The sequence below is a fragment of the Lactuca serriola genome, chromosome 9 (genome assembly GCF_051521515.1).
Source record: "Lactuca serriola cultivar US96UC23 chromosome 9, Lser_US96UC23_V15, whole genome shotgun sequence".
In the NCBI taxonomy this organism is placed as follows: Eukaryota; Viridiplantae; Streptophyta; class Magnoliopsida; order Asterales; family Asteraceae; genus Lactuca; species Lactuca serriola.
The window spans coordinates 214,870,694-214,894,484 of NC_136416.1; the positions used below are offsets into that span (position 1 = coordinate 214,870,694).

At 35.8% G+C, this 23,791-nt stretch overlaps 2 protein-coding genes across 2 annotated transcripts; one reads left to right on the forward strand and one right to left on the reverse strand.

Annotated features, from left to right (window-relative positions):
* Nucleotides 1-3,034: 3,034 nt before the first annotated feature.
* On the forward strand, nucleotides 3,035-4,363 carry LOC145077114 (Protein kinase superfamily protein). Its single transcript, XM_079022890.1, has one exon. The coding sequence runs from the start codon at nucleotides 3,149-3,151 to the stop codon at nucleotides 4,106-4,108; it is 960 nt and encodes a 319-aa protein (XP_078879016.1). The 5' UTR covers nucleotides 3,035-3,148; the 3' UTR covers nucleotides 4,109-4,363.
* An 826-nt stretch (nucleotides 4,364-5,189) lies between these two features.
* Nucleotides 5,190-8,500, reverse strand: LOC145074291 (putative magnesium transporter NIPA4). The gene is made up of 9 exons (XM_079020696.1): nucleotides 7,967-8,500; nucleotides 7,662-7,718; nucleotides 7,477-7,567; nucleotides 7,205-7,365; nucleotides 6,244-6,371; nucleotides 6,039-6,176; nucleotides 5,781-5,873; nucleotides 5,584-5,689; nucleotides 5,190-5,444 (listed from the first exon to the last, which is right to left on the reverse strand). Exons 1-9 carry the CDS (start codon nucleotides 8,121-8,123, stop codon nucleotides 5,350-5,352), a joined length of 1,026 nt encoding a protein of 341 aa, XP_078876822.1. The 5' UTR covers nucleotides 8,124-8,500; the 3' UTR covers nucleotides 5,190-5,349.
* Between the last annotated feature and the right edge of the window lie 15,291 nt (nucleotides 8,501-23,791).

A 23,791-nucleotide genomic window follows, 5' to 3' on the forward strand; every position in this document is an offset into this window, starting at 1 on the left:
TAAGGTCATAATTTGTTAGATTAAAAAAGAAGTGTAATACAGATTAATTTAAGTTGTATCAAAATGTAATGATGCAATGAACAACCTTAATCTTAAAGTGTAATTTGAGAGATAAATAATTAATGAGTTAACAACTCAAATCCGTTGAGACATACCGTGACCGATGACACCTGGGCACAACGACAACCAACCAGATTTTAGGGTGAAACCGACATGCCAGAGGATAAGAGAGAGTGAAGATGAATTGATTGGTATGGTGACGGTTTTTAAATTTTTGGTTAATATTCACAAATTTGATCTCATATATATTTTTAGAATTACACAAAATAATTTAAAAAAGTTACACTTTATAAAATTACCACTAAATCAAAAATGTTGAGATTATGGGTGTTTAAAACAACTTAATAAATCATTTGAACCTTTAGTTTAATTGGTTGGACTTATTTGGTTTTTAATTTAAAATGATAATATGAAATTTTATTTGGTTTGGTTGTCGGTTTGTATTTCAACCATTCAGTTTAATCGAATAAGTCGATGAAGAGTAAGACTTTAAAGTTATAAAATATAAACCATGTTTTATTTTTTATTTTGAGATCCATATTCATTTTATAATAAATTAATAAACTATTAATTTGTCGTCAATAAATTGCATGACTAGTTTTCTAATGCAACATATGATCGATAAATTTTAATGACCATGGAATATTTAAGTGACAAGCATTATGATTTTATATTAGGGTAAATTCCAAAAGGTCATTATACGAAAAATTAATTTTTATATTATGTTATTTTTTGTTTCAAATTAGACACTATATTTTTCCAATTTGCTATAATTTTGATTACTTGACCGGTCAAATCAGTTGTTTACTGAAATGACATGATGAAGTGACATTTTTAATGATGCGATATGCTCACATAATATGCCGATGTGTTAAAATTAAAAAAAATTACACAAAAGACACTATGTTTTTATTTATTTTTTTCAATTTTAACATTAAGTTTTTTTTCTTCTTCAATTTTGATATTACATTTTTTTGTTCCAAATCAAACATTATTTTTTTCTAATTTTGTTTAATGTTGACTACTTTCTATTTGAAACTATATAACTTTTTTTTTACATTTGAAACCGTATAAATACAATTTTGTTTCATCTAAAAACCATATTTTTTTTGTGTAAATACAAGGTTTTTACATTCAAACCATAATGTTATGTATAAACATGTATTAGTTATATTATAATTGTATTTTTCATTAAATGCACTATTTTAAAATAAGTTTGGAGGTGTGGAGTGTATAAATAAACTATTGCAATCTCGAGAACACGAAGATCCGAATTTTATGTTTCTAGGTTAACATTGCTATGCAAAATCTTCTCTCAAGGAACATCAAACAAAACAAGGTATTCTATGTTTCTGAATTTTAGATTTTGCATGAAATCCAAATTAATTTTTCTTACTCTGTCATCATGTCACGTAAGTAGCATATCGCCAAATAGTGCATGAACAATATAGTTAATACATATTTATACATAACATTACGTTATGAATGTAAAAATCTTTGTATTTTTACAAAAAAAAATATGGTTTTAAAATGAAAAAAATGTATTTATACGATATCAAATGTAAAAAAGATATTTATGCGGTTTCAAATGGAACAAAAAAATGATGTTCGATTTGGAACAAAAAAAAAATGGACTTTCACGTCATCAATACTGAACACAATTAGAAAAATGATGATTAATTCGAAACAAAAAAAAATAAGTGTCAATAAAAAAATGAAAACTTAGTGTCAAAATTGAAAAAATAGTTAAAATTTAATGTCTTTTGTGATAAATATTTTTTTTCAATTTTGACACGTCATCAAAATTAACACATTATCATGTCATGTCAGCAAGCAACCAAATTAACCGGTCAAGTGGTCAAAGTTTAATAAATTAGAAAACGCAGTGTCCTTTTGACACAAAATATAACGCAGTATCAAAATAGAAATTTTGTGTAAACTTAGAGTTTTAATTTACCTTATCTGCTATTTGGCTTATAATGAACGGATTAATGGCATTGATCCTTTAGCAAGTTTCAGCACCTTACAAATATTATGTACTAGGTGTAAGACCCGTGTAATACACGAGTTTATTAAAAATAAAAATTTAATATCAATATTTAAACATTAAATTTAATATCAATATCAATTTTAGAGCTCTCATTAATTATGACATTTATTACATTATGAATATATCAATTTTTTTTCAAGGAAACATTTATTTCTCTTAATATTATAACCGAAATAAGTTATGATATGTGAACAAATCAGAAAATTACATGTGGAAATAAATAAATTCTAAAAATCTATTAAAATGCCATGTGTCCAAATCAATGAGGACATGACATGTGACAGAAAATGAGTTTTATTTATACAGTCCCTCTAAATCCTATTTAGAGAGAATCTGAAATATGGTAGTTACCACATTCCCATGTTTTGGATACTCTCACTCTCAAGGATATCACTGTGATGAAGTATGGATTCACAATTAATGAGAAAAAAAATGTTTTCGAAATGCGATGTACATTTCTAAACGCGTTGAATATTTTTTTATTAACTAGGTATTTCATATGTGCTTGTGTAGTAATTATGTTATACATACAAGATATCTAAACGTCTGATTGACTAAATTTACATGTTATTCTGTCATGTAATATTTCTCCACTTCAACAGAAAATGTCAGTCTTCTAAAAACAAATGTCTGTAGGATTCGTATAAAGAGAAAGAGACGCTTTATACGAACCACTTTTGACTTACATAATCAAAGATATCGATGGTTCAAAAACAATCTGTGAAAGCTTTTGAGTCACCCACCATTGAAATCAGTAGTAAAAGCAAAAAAGGAAAAGGTGAATCAGAAACACCAAACCAGTTACTATAGAGAATCGCATGCCTGTGTCAGAACTCAGATACACTTTGCTTTAAAGCTTCACATAATAGAGTCTTTATTATGTACTTATAATATAAATGATAAACTATTTATTTAATAGAGTACATATGTATGATATTATTACATACCGATTCATTTTATCATTTTAATAACCATCTTCTCCTTTTTGAAACTCTCTTTACAATAAGCTTGAAAAACCACCACACATAATACTTTGAAATGAGAGCAATGAAAGAGTTCGAACATGAAGAACTTGAAGAAGCAACTCATAACTATTCAAGGTCTCATCTTATAGGCAAAGGAAGCCATGGGTGCATCTACAAAGCCACTCTCAAAAATGGTCAAATGGTTGCAATAAAGACACCATCTTTAGGCCTTTGCAAGCTACAAGACACCTCCAAGATTGATAATGAAGCTCACATATTGTCATCTTTCGCACCGAACCGATTCTTGGTCAACTTATTCGGGACGGGTCATGACTCAGCCGGGCACCGAGTCCTTGTCATGGAACACATGCCCGGTGGAATGCTTCATGACTTGCTCCACATGACCACTGGTGGCTCGTCTCCACCATCATGGTGTAAACGAGCCACAATGGCAGTCCAAATAGCTCGAGCTGTGCAGTTCCTCCACGATTCAAAGCCCGTGGTTGTCCACCGTGATATAAAGTCCGAAAACATCTTGTTTGATTCGAAATCAAACGCACGACTGGCTGACTTTGGGCTCGCAGTGTGTATAAACTCACTGAGTCAACAAGTTGACCCGGTGAGTTTACCTGCAGGGACTATTGGATACTTGGATCCTTGTTACACTACCCCGTGTAAGTTGAGCACTAAAAACGATGTGTTCAGCTTTGGGGTAGTGTTGTTGGAGATCATTAGTGGCACAAAAGCCATTGATGTCTCTAGGGATCCTGCTTCGATAGTGGAATGGTCAAAGGGTTTGATTAGAAAAAATCAAATAATGGAAATATGCGATAAAAGGGTCAAGATGCCACGTCACATGGAAGACCGGATACGACATATGTTAGTTCTAGCTATTCAATGTGTGTCATCAGATGAAGAATCACGTCCATCCATTACAGAAATCGTTACCAAATTGGAAAAATTTAGATTTACAATATGGGGAGATAAGATAAAAAGTCTTGTTCTTTTAAAAAGCAGAAAAAAACTTGCTTAAAATATGTCTGCCACCACCACTAACACAGTTGTCTTTAGGTGGTCATATTAGTGTCACAAGAAGGAAGATCTTGCTAAGAGAAATACTTACAGGTACTGTTTTATTGCACTGAAGTGTACATTGTTTTGGAAAGAGAGATTGAACTCAATGTAACTAGGATGAGTTTATAACTCGGGTGAGTCAGCTCAGCTGAACTCTAGCGACTGCTTTGAAATTTGAAACTAAAATTACTGCTTGGAAAATTCTGGAATTTCACATTTTGTCTTGTGTGAAATGCTTCATATATCAAATGAGTTGTTTAATTTTAGATTTTAATGATGGTTTTTTTAAATGATCAATAAATTATCTAATATATGTCATATTGACATGTACAGAAAAATTTAAACTCATAATTTAAAAGTAATAGAGATGTATGAACAAATGATGGTTAGAATAAGTTGTTTTTTTTTTCTCATTTAAGCCGGAAATTAAGTTTCTTGAGGAATATATGTTGTAACTAAAGTAATGGAACGGTTAACAATTGGGGCGAAAGTTAAATAAACAAAAAGAGAGGGACATGTTTTGTCAAAGTCTCGAAAATATAAATTGTAAACAGATCGAAATTTTGGTAAATAATTTCGAAACCGTACTAAAAGCAATCAATGCCAAAGTTAATAGCAATTAATGAGCAATAAAATGTTACAACTTATAAATGTCTCATATTAATATTAATCATGATATAAACATGAATCATATCGGAGATAATCGAGTATCTTGAGGTTCTTACGAGTTTCACATGAGATAAAAGGTAAAAATGATTTGTAAAGCTTTGAGTTTCTAATTGTAAATATTCAGAAATTGTGCTTGCAATTTATTGTTTTTTTGTTTGACTCTTTGGCCGTGTTTTGTAAAACTAGCTGATAACATAACAAAAAGCTTTCTATTTTATTCCTGCATAAATATTTGGAAAAAGTAGTTGGTAGTTGGTAGCCACAAGCTCTAAGCATTTTATAGAAAATTTTATTTTGTATACATATAGGTGAATCACAATTTTTTATTTATTTATTTTAAGCAAAGATAGAATTTTTATTTAAAAAAAAAAAAACAAAAAGTTGCATTTTGTATAAACTAAATGTGCTTACAATTACAAAAGTACGTTGGCCAAAACTGATTTCTTCCTAACGAAAGAATTTGCTTTCTTTCCTTTTTGTATTCATCAAATACAATATGAATGTGAAATTGAGATGTTTTGATGAATTCATTCATACAGACAGATCTTGTCTTCTCAAAGGGATGCCATCTTCATCATCCTCCTCTGTTATGCGTTTTGATAATCGCCCTGATAAAGTTGTGGGACCTACATTTCATTAAAATATAAATATAAACTTCCCATGTGCCTGTTAAGCTCCCTTTTGAAGCTTATTGCGAATTTATAATCTCTACAAATTAAGCAAATTCTTTTAAGAGTATGTAAAGAAGAAGCATATTATATATACCATCAACCATGTCTTTGGTTTTGTGAAGAAGAAAGGTTCCAGCAAGAATGGTCACAAATCCACATAGTTCAGTCACAATCTGAGTAGGATTCTGCCCATCCCAATCCTGTTTCACTCATAGTAATTGTCTATTGATTTGCAAATAATAATAATAATAATAATAATAATAATAATAATAATAATAATAATAATAATACCTTGAACATGATCACACTTGCCAAGATAGTAAGAGATGTGAACATAGTGTAGTATATGGGAGAGACAACAGCTGTATTAAATGTATCAAGCGCCTGCATCCAATATTTTCACCAAAAACTAGGACCGTCAGTCAACTCTTACTATCTGACTGATATATTGACACTGACAATGACAATGACAATGACAGTTCTTATGTGTGAAAAGGACATAAATGCCCTCCTCGTATATTGTAAATAGATGGAGGGTAATTAATGTACCTTGTTGAGATAATTCATTTGAGTGATGACACAAAGGAGAACAATGAAGGTAAAAACCCATGTTTGGGGATATACCATCTGATTCATTCCTGAAAAAGTAAGCTTCAAAGCAATGCCAACGGCTTTCACACTCATCACCTGTGAGAAATGAAACCTTTTATTTGGAATTTATAAAATAAAAATAAATAAATAAACAAATACATACCGATAATGAGCCTACTAGTGAACATACTCCAATATAGCACATTATGTGTGTCTGACCATATATAGGGATATAACAGAATACTATCATAAAAACAGCCATCAAAACCAGTACTGCATATAGGACGAAAGCTGCACAAAAGGAAAGATGATTATAGAAACTATAGTCTATATTCTATAACTACTAAATCAAGATCTACTTTTTTAAAAATTATAACAGTCTAAGGAATTGTAAGGATTTGAATATACTTTGAGTGATATCTATTTTTTGGATGAAAAACGTTGAGATAGGGATGAAAAATGCATAAAGATTATGTTCTGGACCATAACCAAAAGAATCAAAATAGTATAGGGACCAAAAATGTAATTTACTTTATATATGATTACACAAACTATACTATTGAATAATAATCTATTTTTTTGGACGAAAAATGTTAAAGAAATATAAAAAAATAGGGACGGAAAACGCAAAAAGATTCTTTTCTGCACCATATCCAAAAAGAATGATATTGCAAAGGGACCAAAAGTGTAATTTACTCTATCTTTGATTAAAAAACCATACTATTAAATAATAATCTAGTTTTCTTAAATTAAAACGATCTAGGGAGTTGTAAGAAGTTGAATACTATCTATTTTTTGGACGAAAAATGCAAAAAGATTCTTTTCTGTACCCTATCCACAAAGAATGATATAGCAAACGGACAGAAAGTGTAACTTACTCTATATTTGATTACAGAAACCATAATATCAAATAATAACCTTTCTTAAAATAAAAACAATCTAGGGAGTTGTAAGAATTTGAATACACTTTGGATGTATTCTATCATCTTTAGCCAAGTTTCAAAACTTTACACATTGACCAATTAGAGATGTAATATACCCAAGTTAAATTGGTCAAATTGCAATCTATAACAAAAAAAATTGTAATTTTACACATAAAAATTGTCAAAATGAAAAACATTTACCTGGCTCTGTGGCAAGATCCCATACTTCTGTCACTGATTCCATCTGACGTTCCTGAGGAGCATGTAGAACAATTGTTGTGGAGCCCACAACACATAAAGCACAACCAAGAATTCCAAAAATATGCAGCTTCTCTCTCAAAATAATATATGCAAGCACAGCACTGCAATATATCATCATGTTGACATGTCAGTATTTCACTTTCACATACAGAAATAAGCTTATGGGGATGGATTGAACTTAAACAGATTATGATTTTTAATCATGTTCATGCCTGATTATAATGCTGAGAGCCCCAAGAGGAGTGACCAGAATAGCTGGTGCAAATGCATATGCAGCAAAATTTGCTATCTCTCCAACAATCACTGTTGAAACAATCAACATTGGTGGTTAAATTGTAACATATCGTGGCTCATATTGCCATTAAAGTAGTAAACAAAAGGAGAGAAGAAAACTCACTTGTTGTCATGCCTACCCACCATAGAGGCTCCAATAAGTATGAGTATCCTCCAACTCCTGAAAAACAATCATTAAATCACAAATTTGGATGATCAATCTTTTTAAGTATCCTAATAAATGAACTGTGTGTTACGAATTCAATGCCAACGTTTTCCATTTAAAGGCAAAAGAAGTTTTGATCACTTGATTACAGGTGTTTAATACATCATTAAATCTTCACTATAGGTCAAAACAAAAGAGGATAATCGATTTAAAAATGAGTCTGATTAACCAAATGATGATGTACAAAAAGGGTGTATCAATACCTGCCCTGGTACCAGAAGCACCTGCTTTTATGAGACCTTTTTTCTTAACAATGAAGCTTGCACCAATAAACAAACTAGAAGACAATGCCAAAATCAAACCCTTGATATTATCAGTGGACATGCCCCTGTAAGCATCCCTCCAGACATGGGCTGCCATTCAACGCCAATTCAAGGAAAACCCTAGTTTCCTTTTTTTTTTTTTTTTTTACTTTATTCCTTTTCTATCACGACGCCATTATATTTCACATGAGAAACAATGAAATTTGAGCGGAAAACGAAAAAATGAGATCGACTGCTCCGATTGAGATGGTTTTGAAGATCGTATCGCCTGTCGGCTTGAGGAAGTACGAATCTGATTGCAACAGCTGAGGATGTTGAGAGAGTATGATTCAGTTTCTTCTACAGATCGGGGAAGAATGATCATGTGGGGTAACGAAATTTGATTCGATTCAAGTGTTAGTGACGGATGAATAGATGATATACGTTTTGGTGAAGAGGGGATTGGATTTTGTTTTCGAGTAATTTATTTTTTTATTCTCTTTCCTTTTTTGATCATCTGATTTGCAATAAACGGTCGTACGGATTACCAATGAAAGGTAAATCGTGAATCAGATTCCTCGTCTAGTAAAATCGATTTTCGTCAAAATTTTCAACTTGTAAATTATAGAGATAATTTTACAAGTTGTGAAGGTTCTTTTATCCTGTAAAATCCGTTAATTACACGGGATATTAAAAAAAATTAAATATTAAAATATAAACAATAAATATTTTTTAAAATAAAATTTTAAAATAATAAATAAAAAATGTATTAATTGTAATTTAATATCATATTTATGACATTTAATACTCTACATATATAAATATATAAATATTATATGACTTTTTAATTTTAAAATTTGAAAAACCTAACAATTGACATGTGGATATTATTTATTTTTAAAATATTACAAAATGACATGTGTCAAAACTCATGAGAGATTGACATGTGAAAAAATGGATCTTCATTTATTATAGTTGATTAGTGGGCTAAGAAACCTTTATAGTAAGTTTATATATCATTTCTCTTGATACGCCCTTCAAAGCCTAGACTTTAGTGGATTAAAGGAATTGATCAGGTCCATGCGTGCACCTACTCTAACCTATGAGTATTTGATACTCAGGAAAATCCTAAGCTCCCTCATTCTGTCTGTGATTTATTTTCGGTTTCTAAGTATTGACCGATCCAGGGAGTTATTTCATGTTTAAGATCAGCCGTCGATGATAACACATATAATATATATATATATATATATATATATATATATATATATATATATATATATATATATATAACACCCCGACTCTCAGGTATTAATTTTACAGCTTTATTTTCATATTGAAAGGTCTACTCGACGAGTTGGATGCCCTGACTCATCGAGTAGGAACGTTTTTGGCCACGTGTTTAAGTGACCAACTCGCCAAGTCGGAGGCATGACTCGACAAGTTGGAGCTGGAGGATGAAACCCTAACTTCCGGGGTTTTGCACCCTATTAAAAGGGTCATTAGCCCCCCCTAGCCTCCCTTACAGCCCCCTTTCAGTCCACAAACCCTAAAACACATTTTCTCTCCATATTTGTGTAACATCCTGTTCCGAATCGATTCTTAGTCTGAGGATGTGGCCTGAAGATCGGTCATCATAAGGATTAGGACTTTTGAAAAGGTAAGATCTAGGCCCATTTGGGTGCGGGTGATGTATTAGAAGTGATTCGGGTGTTCGGTTCGTGTTTTGGAGTCTAGGGGTATTTCGGTAAAGTGGCAGTTTGGGATTTTGTGGAAAATGAACTTTTGTTCGAAAGGTCTTAAGGAAGGTATGAGTTGATAGAAGCGTAGGGCTTCTCGTCACCTTTACGTGGATATAAGGATCGTCAGAATCGGACTTATAACAAAGAAGTTATGGCCTTCGGAAGTTTCGTGGTTTTCAAGCTTAGTCGAGTACACTTGGCGTACACAAAGAGTACGCGGGCGTACTAGTGAAGAAGGAAGTACGTTAGGCGTTCCTTGGAGTGCGATGGGCGTACTGACCAGGATGGTCACGATTATTCTTCGGAGTATGCTAGGCGTACCAGGATTACGTTTGGTGTACGCCAGTTAGATCAGAACCGTATTTTAGGGTCTTGGACCCTATTTAACCTCCTTATCTCATAACCTAACCCTAATATCTTCAGCCTCCACCATCTAAAACCCTAGAAATCGTCATATACCATTCATGGTGGCATTTTGAGCTTATGGGCTCCATTTTTGGAGTGTTTGGCCCATTTTCAAGAAGATGGTGCTTGTTGCAAAGATGGGAAACAAGGAGGAGCTTATGGATCTGGCTTTTAGGACTCGTTCTCAGCTTGATGAAGGTATAAAGCTTTTAACTTGATCATTCATCTCTTAGATATACCATTTGTGAGTTTTTGTTCATTTTGGTCCCAAGTATGAGATCTAGTGGTCTTGATTTCATTCCAGGAGCTTTGAGCTGCCCCTCTTAGTGTTTCTAAGGTTCAAGGTCCATAAAGTTGGCACCTTTAGAGTTTAAGACCATCTATGTTGGAGTTTGAGCCATTTCCATGAAAGTAGAATGCTATTTGGTCTTATTGGGAGCATGCAAAGTCACAAAGTTAGTGACTTTATGGGTTTAGACATTATGTGGGACTCAGATCTGTGGTTTGGACTTATGACTTAAAGCATTAAGAGCTTAATGGCAGAAGTGAGGCTATAGGGTACTACGTTGGGTGTACAAGCCAGTACGCGCAGCGTACAAGCCATTAAGCGAGTACGTGTAGCGTACTGCTGAGTACGCCCTGCGTACTCAGCTAGGTTGGGTTTTGGACTTTGGGCTTTGAGTTTGGGCCATTCATGGGCCTTTATGGATCTTATGATTTTGGACTTTTTGTTTTGGGCCTGTTGGGCCATCAGGTTTTGGGGTTGACATTTATTTATGGAGGCCCATTATGGTTTTGAGCCCAAATTGGAAAATTGGGACATAGATTGGGTTTGGGCCCAATTTGGAAATTAGGCCATTGATGGATTTATGGACATTATAGTTTGGGCTTTTGTTTTGGATTTGGGCCATAGTTTTGGATCAGACTAGGCCAGGGCTAGAATGGTCATTTTACCCCATGCATGGATTAAGGATTATGGATGGGACCCAATTGCTAATTGGGTATATTGTTTGGCAGTGACAGCTCGGGAAGCTGGCTGGGTAGCAACTAAGGAATTCATGCGGGAAGCTTTGCAGTGCGAGGTGAGTCTTTTCACCATACCAATGGGTCCATGGCACCAAGGCCGACCCATTTTATGATAGATGGAATACTTGTTGTGTAGAGATGTGTGGTATACTTGTTGTAGAGATATGTGGTATGACAGTTAGATATGATTGGTAATATGCTAGCTATATATATATATATATATATATATATATATATATATATACATGAGATATTTGCAGGGAAAGACCATGGGGGGCCCATGGTTTTCCGGCAGGGAAAGACCATGGGGGAGCCCATGACACTTAGGTGTAAGGCCATGTGGGGGAGCCCATGGCGTCCTTATGAAGGGATATGTGGTAGAGATAGATTTTATAGCTCATATTATATGGTAGAGATAACTTTATGGCTAATATGATATGTGATATGTGATATGTGGTAGAGATAGCTTTTACAGCTAATGTGATATATGTTATGTGGTAGAGATAACTCTTATAGCTAATATGATATGTGGTATGTGGTAGATATATCTTTTATAGCTAATATGATATGTGTTATGTGGATTATGTGTGGGGTATGCTCTGGGGGACTCACTAAGCTTCGTGCTTACGATTTACAGATTTGGTTTCAGGTATCATCGATTTGGAAAAGAAGGCTCGGATTAATCGCAGTGCACACACCTATGATTTCCGCAATGAATGATTTTGGGATGAACTCTGATAAATGTTTTACTTAATGATGAATTGAAATGTTTGAAATAAATGGTATTAATGTTCTAGCTATATTAAAAATGAAATTTATTTTTGGGTCGTTACAAGTTGGTATCTTCGGACATACCTTCGGGTGTGTTTGAACTCAAACTAAGGATCTGTAAAGTTTTCAAAAGAAAATTGTTTTCAAGGAAAAGTTTCTAAGAAAAGAAAGGGTGTGGTGCATGCAATCGGCCGAGCTCAAGTAAGTTTCCCCAGAATACCCATATATGTTATCTGTTATGACTTAATTTATGAATCTGAAAATCGCATGCTAGTTAGGGCTAGGGGAGATGCATGTATATGTTGTATGAGCTGGTAGACTTGCATGCTAGTGCTGAGTAGTCAGCAATAGATTGACCTGATATGGTATGTCATGCTGACGTGTGTTAAACAAACTAGTTTTATCCTACTTTTAAAATATAAATTAGACACACAAAAGGCAATGGACCTATCAATTGGTGGTATAGTTGAATAAGCAAGGTATCGAACTCAGGGAAAGGTAATTAAATTAATAACTAGAATTAACTAAAACAAGTAATAAAAGTAAAAGGTTTCTCTAGTTTTGCAGGACTAGAAACTTAAGATAAACTAACTAACACACAAATTAAATAACTAGCAGCTAAAACAAGTAAAAATCAACTAAATTCAATAAGAAGAAGACTTTTGTTTAGGTCGGTTTATCTACTCCTATGGTTGATTTTATGGCAAGTGCAATGGATTAATTGCTATTGGCTACCGATTAAAGTGATTAGGTCCACATTCGCTATTACCAATCCTTAGAAAACATATCAATTCAAACAATGGCCAGTTGATTAAACTAATAATTTTCCTAGTTAATTATTCAGGTTACATAAGACTTGTAGTGGTTAATTAAACTGATCGTTCAATTAACCTCTTGTTGATGGTTTATCACACAAGCTCACACATTAATTTACCCATTTTCTAGTTAATCCTAGTTTCACGTTTGCTATTCTTCGGCACATAACAATGCTTTCACATAAATCACATGAGATAAGCAATTAAGAGATGTTCATGCAACTTAATTACTTGATAATTAACAGAAAATAGTTATGGTTAATGCATAAGGTTTTTTAACAAGCTTAATTAAACTAAATTCACCAATAAATAATTAATCCAACCACAAATCAATCCATAGTTGTAAATTTTCCTACCCTAAACAAAAGATATAAAGTTTAGCTCATGATTATATCAAAAAGCAACTCAAAAACGATGTCTAGTAGTTTAAACATGATTAAAACAATAGATAAAGTAAAGAGTAAACTTATGTTGCCTTTAATCTTCTTAGAATTGAAAACTAGGGTTGACTCTCACGATTTCCAGAGCTCTAGCAGCCTTCCTAGTCGCAAGTTAATCCTTCAAAAATCCAGAGAGGGTTTTGTTTCGGAATTTGGCCTCTATTTATAGTTATCAGAAAACAGAGGCTACTCGTCGAGTAGCCAACCGACTCGCCGAATCCCCTCTGTAGAATCCGTGTATGGTAAGGACTTTGTGTTTTGCTTCGCGAACATTCGTGGGTACTCATCGAGTAGGCGTTCAGACTCGCCAAGTCCTTCAGGATTTGGCTCTTTTTCTTCTTTCTTCAATTCCCCAACTTCCGATCGCATTTCCTGCTTCCTTTTGCTTCCGAGCTCATCTTTTAGGCTGCAAATACATTTTAAATATATTGCAGTATCTTTTGTTCATAATTTGCGATAAAATGGCCAAAAAGTATTAAGATTTAACACAAAATATATGACTAAATTTGCACATATCAAAATACCCCACACTTGACTTTTGCTTGCCCCCAAGCAAAACTGAATTTTAGCATACTAATATCACATAAAATAATTCCAATCAAACCCAACCATTATGCCAAGAACACAACGCGTGCACTTGTGTCTAAATTTTTTCCTATGGACCCCCCTAATTCTAAATACTAACAATCCTCATAAACACTCGCCCACTTCTTTTGAACAATGCTCATTTTATGCATCCCTCTGAATCCATCCACAAAAAACTTCCTAACCTCAAGGTGTTTTTAGTCAAGCAACTCAAGCATACATAATCTAGAAAATTACAACTTTTTGATACCACTATGGAGCTCTTTGAATTCTTCACTTCTTTGATATTTTGATCTTTATTTCTTTGAATTCACCGCCTTTATGATTTTTGGTATCTTTAAAATTTTTGATTTTTCGGATTTTGATCTTTTTATCTTCACTTTGAAAGCTGCAAAATTCTTACAACTTTTCTTGTAATTCTCTCTCTTTTTTCACATGTAACTCACTTTTTTACTCGAATCCTACATGCTTAAGCAGGGGCGCACAACTTCAACCTTTATTGGTTAAAAATAACACTAGCATGGAATCCTAATTGTTTTTACCAAAATTTTCTAAATTAATCCTAGTAATTTTTAATGCAAAAATTTCAAAATTATACTTAAATTAGGGTTCTAATATAACTAATATAATCAACCCTCTACCCCACACTTAATTTATGCAATGTCCCCATTGCATGGTATGCATAGAAATAACAAAATAAAGAGAGAATTGGAACAAACTCCCCTGGGATAGCAATAGCAAGATCGATATTTCTTCATGAAAAGCTCCATTTAATTGACTTTAGGCATCGGAACAGCTCATTCACGCCTTGGGTGTCAAATCTTGTGTGGTACAACTCCAAATATGCAGGAAAATAGTCTCAAAAATCTTTAGGAATTAACCTTTAAAGAGTATGAGTAAGGCCCTTATCAAATGTGGTGAAAATGCAAGCCTTGGAAATGCAATAATGAGTGACTCGTCGAGTAAATATGACAACTCAACGAGTAGGAGTGTTTCTAGCAGAAAAGTCGCAGAATTGCAAAGGGACTCGTCGAGTCCAGGATATGCACTTGGCGAGTACAACGCTGATTGGAAAATAAATCTTCTGCTTTGAATCCGTTTCTGATGGGTTTGGTAATGGGAATTTAGTATCGCTCCTTCATTTTTCTTCAATAAATGACACTCTTTAACCCTCTTTACTAACAGACTCGACCTTAAACTAAAAACTTTTACATCCTCATCTAGACCCGACCCTTACTTTAGCTTTGACATTTGAGACTCTTGCATGCATCCTAGCTTCAATCTGAAAAAAATAAGAATAACCACAAATGATAATAAACAAACTCCTACTTTAACCTAGTACTAAAAGTTCAAAACACACAAAACAAATAAAAATTGTTTTCAAACAACCAAACAAATAAAACCATAAAAATATCAATCTTCATCTTCCTCCTCATTTCCTCCTGCTCCACTCCCACCAGCTTGGTTCCTTCTTTGATTTACCCGCTCTTCCCAACTTGCAACATAGGGATATCCGGGCCCGGGTCTAGGTGCAATGTTCATTTGTTCAAATAAATAAACAAATGATTTGTTGTTGTAGTTCATGCTTTGTCCAAGATCGTCCTGGTCCCTTCTCATTTCCATGTTGTACCAGTCCATTGGTAGCTCATCATCCACCGGAATGACCGGTGGGTCTTCACGGACGTGTTGCCTTCTTGGCCTTACCCTCCTTCCCAGCTCCTCAAGCATCAACACTCCATCCGCACTTGGGATTCCAAAATGTACCCCATCATAATCCTCAATGATCCTTGCCCTCCTAAATAATGTGGTACTAAAAGGAGAAGAAGGAATCATTGTCAATGCTCTCGCTTCCCCTTGGTCAAAAATCCCATATGACCTAGCCAGCTTTGTGACAAACATACCCCCATTGATTTTGGACGTGATACGCTCCTTAACCGTCCCCTCTGCTTAATATTTCGCCAAACAATATGGCAAATTGCAGAAAACATCGGGGGTGATTATGCTTCACATGTAGAAAATATCAAGAGTGGGGACCTTATCATCATCCTTTCGCATGTTAATAGTGCTTGTGATAAGACGATGTATCAAGCGATGGATGGGGGAATGGATGTTCCCCTCTTGAGCAGACGAAGGAATGTAGACCCGGTATGCAATTATGTTCCACCAAGTAGATGTGGCCACCTCTTCAAGCAAGTCCTTGTGGCAGTGCTCCAGGAATGCCTCAAAATTTTCAGACATGATTATAAATTCCTAGCCTCCAGGCAAGCTCTGCTATTATGCATTGGCGCAGCTCCCCTCCAAGACAAAAAAGTGATAATGCTCGGATTATAGTAATCATTTCCACCTCAGAAGGAGATGGTAGCAAAGAATTCCCAGCATAGTTCCTGGTAAACAGGTTCCTGAATCTTGAATAACCGAGTCCAGCCGTCACAAATTATGGTCACCCCATCATTCACAAAAGTCTTGACCAAATAAGGAGTCAATTCCTCCTCCAATCCGATTTGACCTATCCAATGCCATTCTATTGTGTTGGGCACATATATCTCCTTCCGTTTTAGTGCTTCCAGCTTGTTTTTCGCACGGGCGGGTGAAGGTTTGGAAGTTATTTGTGAAAATTCAGCCATGGGATGTCCCCATAATTGCCACCTCTCGAGCTTTTTCCATGCCTAGACATGCTTTCTGCAAAACAAGATGAAGAACACCACAAATAAAACATAGAGAAATTAAAAATGTCAGAATTCTGGTCATCTGCAACCTGGACTTGCCGAGTAGAAGTCCTACTCGACGAGTAGGATGAACTGTGCGACTCGGTCATGAGTTCAATTTTGATTCGGGCGAAATCAACCGTCCAAACACACAAATTAGTCAAGGGTTTTGTCTTGGTATGTCTATTAAGCATAAATTTGTAAGAAGTTATGTCTAAAACAACCTAATTTGACCTAGCAATCAAAACCCTAGGATTGGAGTAAACCCCAAAACCGGGTTTTTCATGGATTACAGCCACAAATCTACCAAAAACATGAACTTTAACAATATTAAGTAGGAAAAACGTTACCTTTTTGGTTGAAGATGCAAGGAGTAGCAAGAATTTGAAGATGAAGATTTGAGAGAAGAAGATGCTCGTCGAGCGCCTGGTGGCTGCGTATGAAATTGTGTTTTACCATTTAGGGTTAAAACCCCTTATTTACAGAATGTGAAAATAAATTTTTTTGGGTAAATACGTGGACTCGCCAAGTAGATACGCGAATCCGCGATTTTTCGTGATTTCCAAAATGGACTCGCCGAGCAAATACATAGACTCGACGAGTTTTATGTTCTGTTTGATAAAAATTTTGGTTCTTAAATTTTATGCCACCAACCCCACACTTGAGCATTGCTTACCCTCAAGCAATCATATTAAGCATAAAAGAAGATTGATAAAAGAAGATTCTAAAAAAACGAAAGTAAAATGAAAAAGAAAGGTAAAAGAAAGCAAACTCTAAACTCGGGTTGCCTCCCGTAAGCGCTTCTTTTTGGGGAGTCTTTGGCTGGACTCCTTCCCGCTCTACGTTTCTGCGTTGTCCTTCATCGGAAATTCATGCTTAATCCTTTGTTGTTTATACTTTGTTTTGTAAGCATGTATTTTTCTCTTATATGCCCTTTTCAATTCTTCTTTCCTTTCCCGTATAGCATCTTCTTCACATTCACGCTTTACCTTTCTTCCACGCTTCTTCTTTACTCCATTCTTTTGGCCCATTGTTTCCAATTCTCCTGTTCCTTCCTCGATTGCCTTTTTAGTCATTACCTCATCGTCACTCGAAGTTACTAATTCTATCTCACTCTCATCACCTACTAAAGAATCTGGTGTTTCAAAAGTGAACACTTCATATGTGGTAGTGACGCGGGCTCGAGGCTTGGTACTTTTGATTGTGAATGTTATTAGTCCTTGATCAGCCATGTGTGACTCAATAGATGAATTATGCGTATCATTATTCCAACTCTTGGTATTCTCATTGTCTCCCAAGCTTTCCTTCATGTCCTGATGAATTGTTTCATCATTTTGCATAATTGTGTCAAGGCAAGCCAAATGTGCATTTTGGAAGTTGCACAAATCTTCAACAATTGCACTTTCCTCAAGTAGATTTTCTAATTGATTAGGAAAAATGTGCACATTGGATTTAGAAAAAATGTGCGTGGTTGCAGGGCAAGATCTCCCTTTGGTTGTGTCTTTTCGTTTGGACTCGTCGAGTCAGTGGTTGCTACTCGGGGAGTCGGTGATCTTTCCGCCCCTTTGATTGTTTCTTGGTAATCAGCTTCCTCTAGCAACCTTTCCATCTCTTTTAAGTCCCTTTCAGTATCAAAATTCTCTTTCAAGGATAATAGAAATTGATTTGGATTCTCTTCTTGTAAAAGCACAAGCTTTCTTTCTAACACTTCATCATCCAAATATATTGTGGAAACTTTATCTTCTTTCGTCTCTTCATGCTTTTGCTCTTGCTCAACTTTAAAAATCACCAAATCATCCCCCACCCTTAGTTTTAGCGTAGATTCACACACATCGACTATGGAACAAGCGGTATTCAAGAAAGGCCTCCCAAGAATGATTGGAACTTTAAGGTCTTCCTCCATGTCTAGCATCACGAAATCAGCAGGGAACACAAATTCATCGACTTTGATGAGAAGATCTTCGCACACTCCTCTTCGATGTATTATTGATTTATCGGCTAGATGGATTGTCATATGGATAGGTTTTGGGTCCGAAAAGTTTAGCTTTTTGAAGAAAGACTGTGGCATAAGATTTATACTTGCCCCCGAATCAGTCAATGCATGAGTGGCAATTATATTTCCAAATTGACAAGGTATCGTGATGCTTCCCGAATCTCCCCTCTTCTCTGGTAGCTCATTCAATACTATTTCAGCCACTTCTGCCATATCTTTTCTAGATGTAAAGAGACTCTTCAACAAGCTTGCATATTTTGGCGTTTTAAGTATCGTTTCAATAAACGGAATATTCACTTGAAGGGCCTTTATATGCTCCATAAATTTCTTATACTCTAGAATTTGTTCACCAAGTATGGCTTGGCTTGGAAATGGCAAAGGAGGTCGGTAAAGCTTTAAAGAACAACCATTTTTTTCATAAGGTCTTGGACTCGTCGAGTACTTGTCTTGGACTCGGCGAGTCGAGTCGGGATTCTCTGATTTCGAGTTTTCTGGCTCATTTGCTTTCACCTTTACTGAGGCCTTCTAGATAGGGGTCAAAGGAGTAAAAATTTTCTCAGAAACTGTTGTTATTGCATTTACATGTGCCATTCTTGGGTTTTGTTCGGTATTGCTAGGAAGTTCACCCGATGCTCTTTGGTTGATTTGAATTGCAATTTGGCCTAACTGTTTTTCAATGTTATGAATGGATGCTTGTTGATTCCTCAGCATAGCTTGCTGATCCATCATTATACCTTGGTGTTCCCTTAACATATTTCGTTGCTCTTTTATTGCAGCTTTTGTGTCATTATGTCTCTTCTCAGATGCAGCTACAAATCTTGTGGGCATGTCCTCCAAATCAACTTTCTTATCTAGCACCGACTCCTCTTTTTGATAAAAAAAACCCCTTGCTTTTTGCCTATATTTCTCCTCTTTTGCTTTTTTTTATTCATCGTAAGGAAACCATTCCTTCTTTGTTTTCCACTAATCATCATCATATTTATCGCTGCTTGAATAAGACACTTGAGATTTCTTGTTCCCGTTTTCTTCCAAATCACAATCTTTGGTAAGGCGAGGTCCATTACAATTCTCACATCCCACCCGGATAGCGTGGATGGATTGGTCCATCTTGGTCATTCTTCGGTCCAAATTCTCTAACTTAGCCATCACTGTTGCCGAGCTATCATTAACTGAGTTCACTACCCCTCGATTTGGTTCATTCCTTGGGTTATGATATTCTCTAGCGTGCTTAGAGAATTCTTCAATTAGTGTCTTTATCACTGGGGGTGGCTTCTTTGTGAGAGTTCCTTGTGAATCAAGGAGCTGCCTGGTTGTTACATTAACTCCATCATAGAAAATGGAGACTTCTTGTTGACTATTTAGATCATGATAAGGGCAGTTCCTTAGTAAGCCTTTGTACCTTTCCCATGCCTTATATAGTGACTCTCCAGCTTGTTGCTCGAAGTTTTCTATGACCTTCTTCAACTTTGCTATCTTTGATGGGGGGGCAAAATTGATCAATAAATTCCTCTTTCATCTTAGCCCAAGTGGTGATGGATCCTGGAGGGAGTGATTTTAGCCAATCTTTTGCAGCCCCCTTAAATGTGACTGGTAGCATACGAAGCAAAACAATGTTGTGTGCCACATTAGGGACATTGAAGTAGTCGGCTATATCGTTGACCTCGTCTAGATGCTTGTATGCGTCTTCATGATCCTTCCCGTAGAATGGAATTTTCTTAAGTTGAGCAAGTATGTGGCTCTTAAGTTCAAAGGTGGTAGTTGCAGGAATCGCCGGTTGCACGAGTCCTGGGCCGGTATCATCTCACATCCTTTTCTTCCATTCACCCATGGGAACTTCACCAATGTTAGCCATGAGGTTAGCTAGTTCGCCTTCTAAATCGCTTCCTTCTTTAAACTCGCTTTCTTCCATTTCGGTTTCATACTCGGTATCCTCCTTCTTCGGGTCTTCATCCGCCACTGAAGAGATGTTGGATTCTCCTACTTTCTTGCCCTTTTCTTACTAAAAATAGGTTTGAGATTCTTCAACGGTGAATTCTTCGATGTTGTAGTTTCTCCTACGGTTTTGCCTTTGTTTTTCCTCAAAGTTGCTTTCGGGTCTTCAAGTGGTGGAATCAAAGGTGTACCTCCTCCTCTGGTCATAAACGAACTACAAGAAAAATAGAAAACACGCGTAAAAAGAGCAAAAATAAACTAAAAATGAAACTGAAAATCAGTTATGGACTTGCCGAGTAGCTTCGATTGCACTCGGTGAGTACATGGCTAAAACATAAATAAAATAAGATAAAAATTCTAAAAATAGATAAACTCAAAACTTAACCTAATAACTAAATTACTAATGCAATAACTTTGTGCAAGATAGATCTCACACAAAGGACCAACAATACAAGAAGTTAGAATTAATTTTTGAACCGTTCCTCGGCAACGGCGCCAAAAACTTGATATGTGTTAAACGAACTAGTTTTATCCTACTTTTAAAATATAAATTAGACACACAAAAGGCAGTGGACCTGCCAATTGGTGGTATAGTTGAATAAGCAGGGTATCGAACTCAGGGAACGGTAATTAAACTAATAACTAGAATTAACTAAAACAAGTAATAAAAGTAAAAGGGTTTCTCTAGTTTTGCAAGACTAGAAACTTAGATAAACTAACTAACACGCAAATTAAATAACTAGCAGCTAAAACAAGTAAAATCAACTAAATGCAATAATAAGAAGACTTTTGTTTAGGTTCGGTTTATCTACTCCTATGGTTGATTTTATGGCAAATGCAATGGATTAATTGTTTTTGGCTACTGATTAAAGTGATTAGGTCCACATTCGCTATTACCAATCCTTAGAAAATATATCAATTCAAACAATGGCCAGTTGATTAAACTAATAAATTTCCTAGTTAATTATTCGGGTTACATAAGACTTGTAGTGGTTAATTAAAGTGGTCGTTCAATTAACCTCTTGTTGATGGTCTATCACACAAGCTCACACAATAATTTACCCATTTTCTAGTTAATCCTGGTTTCACGTTCGCTATTCCTAGGCACATAACAATGTTTTCACATAAATCACATGAGATAAGCAATTAAGAGATGTTCATGCAACTTAATTACTTGATAATTAACAAAAAATAGTTATGGTTAATGCATAAGGTTCTTTAACAAGCTTAATGAAACTAAATTCATCAATAAATAATTAATCCAACCACAAATCAATCCATAATTGTAAATTTTTCCTACCCTAAACAAAAGATATAAAGTTTACCTCATGATTATATCAGAAAGCAACTAAAAACGATGTCTAGTAGTTTAAACATGATTAAAACAATAGATAAAGTAAAGAGTAAACTTATGTTGCCTTTAATCTTCTTAGAATTGAAAACTAGGGTTGACTCTCACGATTTCCAGAGCTCCAGCATCCTTCCCAGTCGCAAGGTAATACTTCAAAAATCCAGAGAGGGTTTTGTTTCGGAATTTGGCCTCTATTTATAGTTATCAGAAAACAGAGGCTACTCATCGAGTAGCCAACCGACTCGCCGAGTCCCCTCTATAGAATCCGTGTACGGTAAGGACTTTGTGTTTTGCTTCGTGAACATTCGTGGGTACTCGTCGAGTAGGCGTTCAGACTCGCCGAGTCCTTCAGGATTTGGCTCTTTTTCTTCTTTCTTCAATTCCCCAACTTTCAATCACATTTCCTGCTTCCTTTGGCTTCCGAGCTCATCTTTTAGGCTGCAAATACATTTTAAACATATTGAAGTATCTTTTGTTCATAATTTGCAATAAAATGGCCAAAAAGTATTAAGATTTAACACAAAATATATGACTAAATTCACACATATCACATGCTAGAATGAGAACGATTATTGGTATTGGTAACTGCTACATGTATGTTTTTAAAATTGTATACGGTTAGGATCTTATAGCCTTAGAATAATTGATTTGGCCTTATTTCCTGTTCCTCGTATGGTTGTGGTCCTAGGGTAGAGTCTATTATTCGACAGTCTATTGGATCATGTTCTGTGTATAATTTGCATGCATAAGGCAGCCGACGGTGAGGATGGATGGTTGTGGATAGTCCTTTGGATAGAAGTGCTACTGCATGAATGTTGCTTGCTTTGTGCTTTGTGGAACTCTTAAGCGATGGGAGTCAGCCACTAAGTCGATATGACGATATCCATGAGGTGGATGCCCGACATCATGGGGAGTTCTTCAGCAGCTGATGGCAGGGCGAGGTTGGGAACCTAGGAAAGCCTAGGATATGCTCCAACGAGTTAGTGGGGCGGTTCTGTGAGATTGGGAACCTAGGGGGAGCCTAGGAGTTGCTTTGGTGGTATTGTATTGTTATTTAGTGGATATTTGTTGCACCGGTGGAGTAAGTGACTTAGAGGATTCGGGAGGATTACTGAGGAAAGTATAGGTAGGCGTGGAAGGTAGTATTGGGCCCGTACTACTAAAAGCATAGGACCCATACTCGAATCAGTGAGAGTCTTGGAGAATATGAGAAGCTTACGGGAAGGAGAATTCTTGGTTATGCCTTGGTTGTGGGAATAGCTGCTTTGCAGAATGAGGATGAGCACGCATGGGTAGGACCAGGGTTTGGACCCAGCTCCGGTGGTGAGCCAGTTAGTGGAAGGACTGCCAAGATTTTGAGTTCGCCTTGGATTAGGAGGCAAGGATTGATTGTGCGATCTATTGCACATTCGGGCTTGGAGACTATGTCTTGGGGGTAATTCATAGTTGGGTTAGAGCAGAGGTTGCTCCAGCTATTGCAGTTCAGCCGTTGACAAGGGACCTGGTGAGTGGGTCAGTGTGCGAGACCCTGAATGATATGGGTCCCGGATCCTGAGAGCGGAAGATCGATTTGGAGTACCACGAGCAGAGAGGTTCAGGTCATGTGAATTTAGTGGAGGATATCGGGAAGTGATCCAAGAGTTTGGATCAGCTTTTGAGAGGCCAGCAGGGCCAGATTCGGTGTAGTGCTTGCGGGAAACCGCACAAGGGAGTTTTTCGTTTCAAGGTTTTTAGTAAGTGTATCTATGGGTTTATTCCCTGCTTGTGTTTGGGTTGTACCTTCAAAAAGAGTTATATGCCATCTGCATTCCATGAATTTGGGTGGAATAGTACGAGGTCGTCTCCTTGTATATCGCGGATTGTCCAGTGTTCGAGTGTCATTTGGGTGTGGTCGGGGTTGGTTCAAGGGTTTGTACGAGGTAATTATGACTAGGCTCCAGTAACCTTAGCTATTATGTTTGGAAAGGCTTTCAGGGTTGTCAAAGGAAGAGAGAGTTGTTGCTGAAGTTTTTATTGGAGCA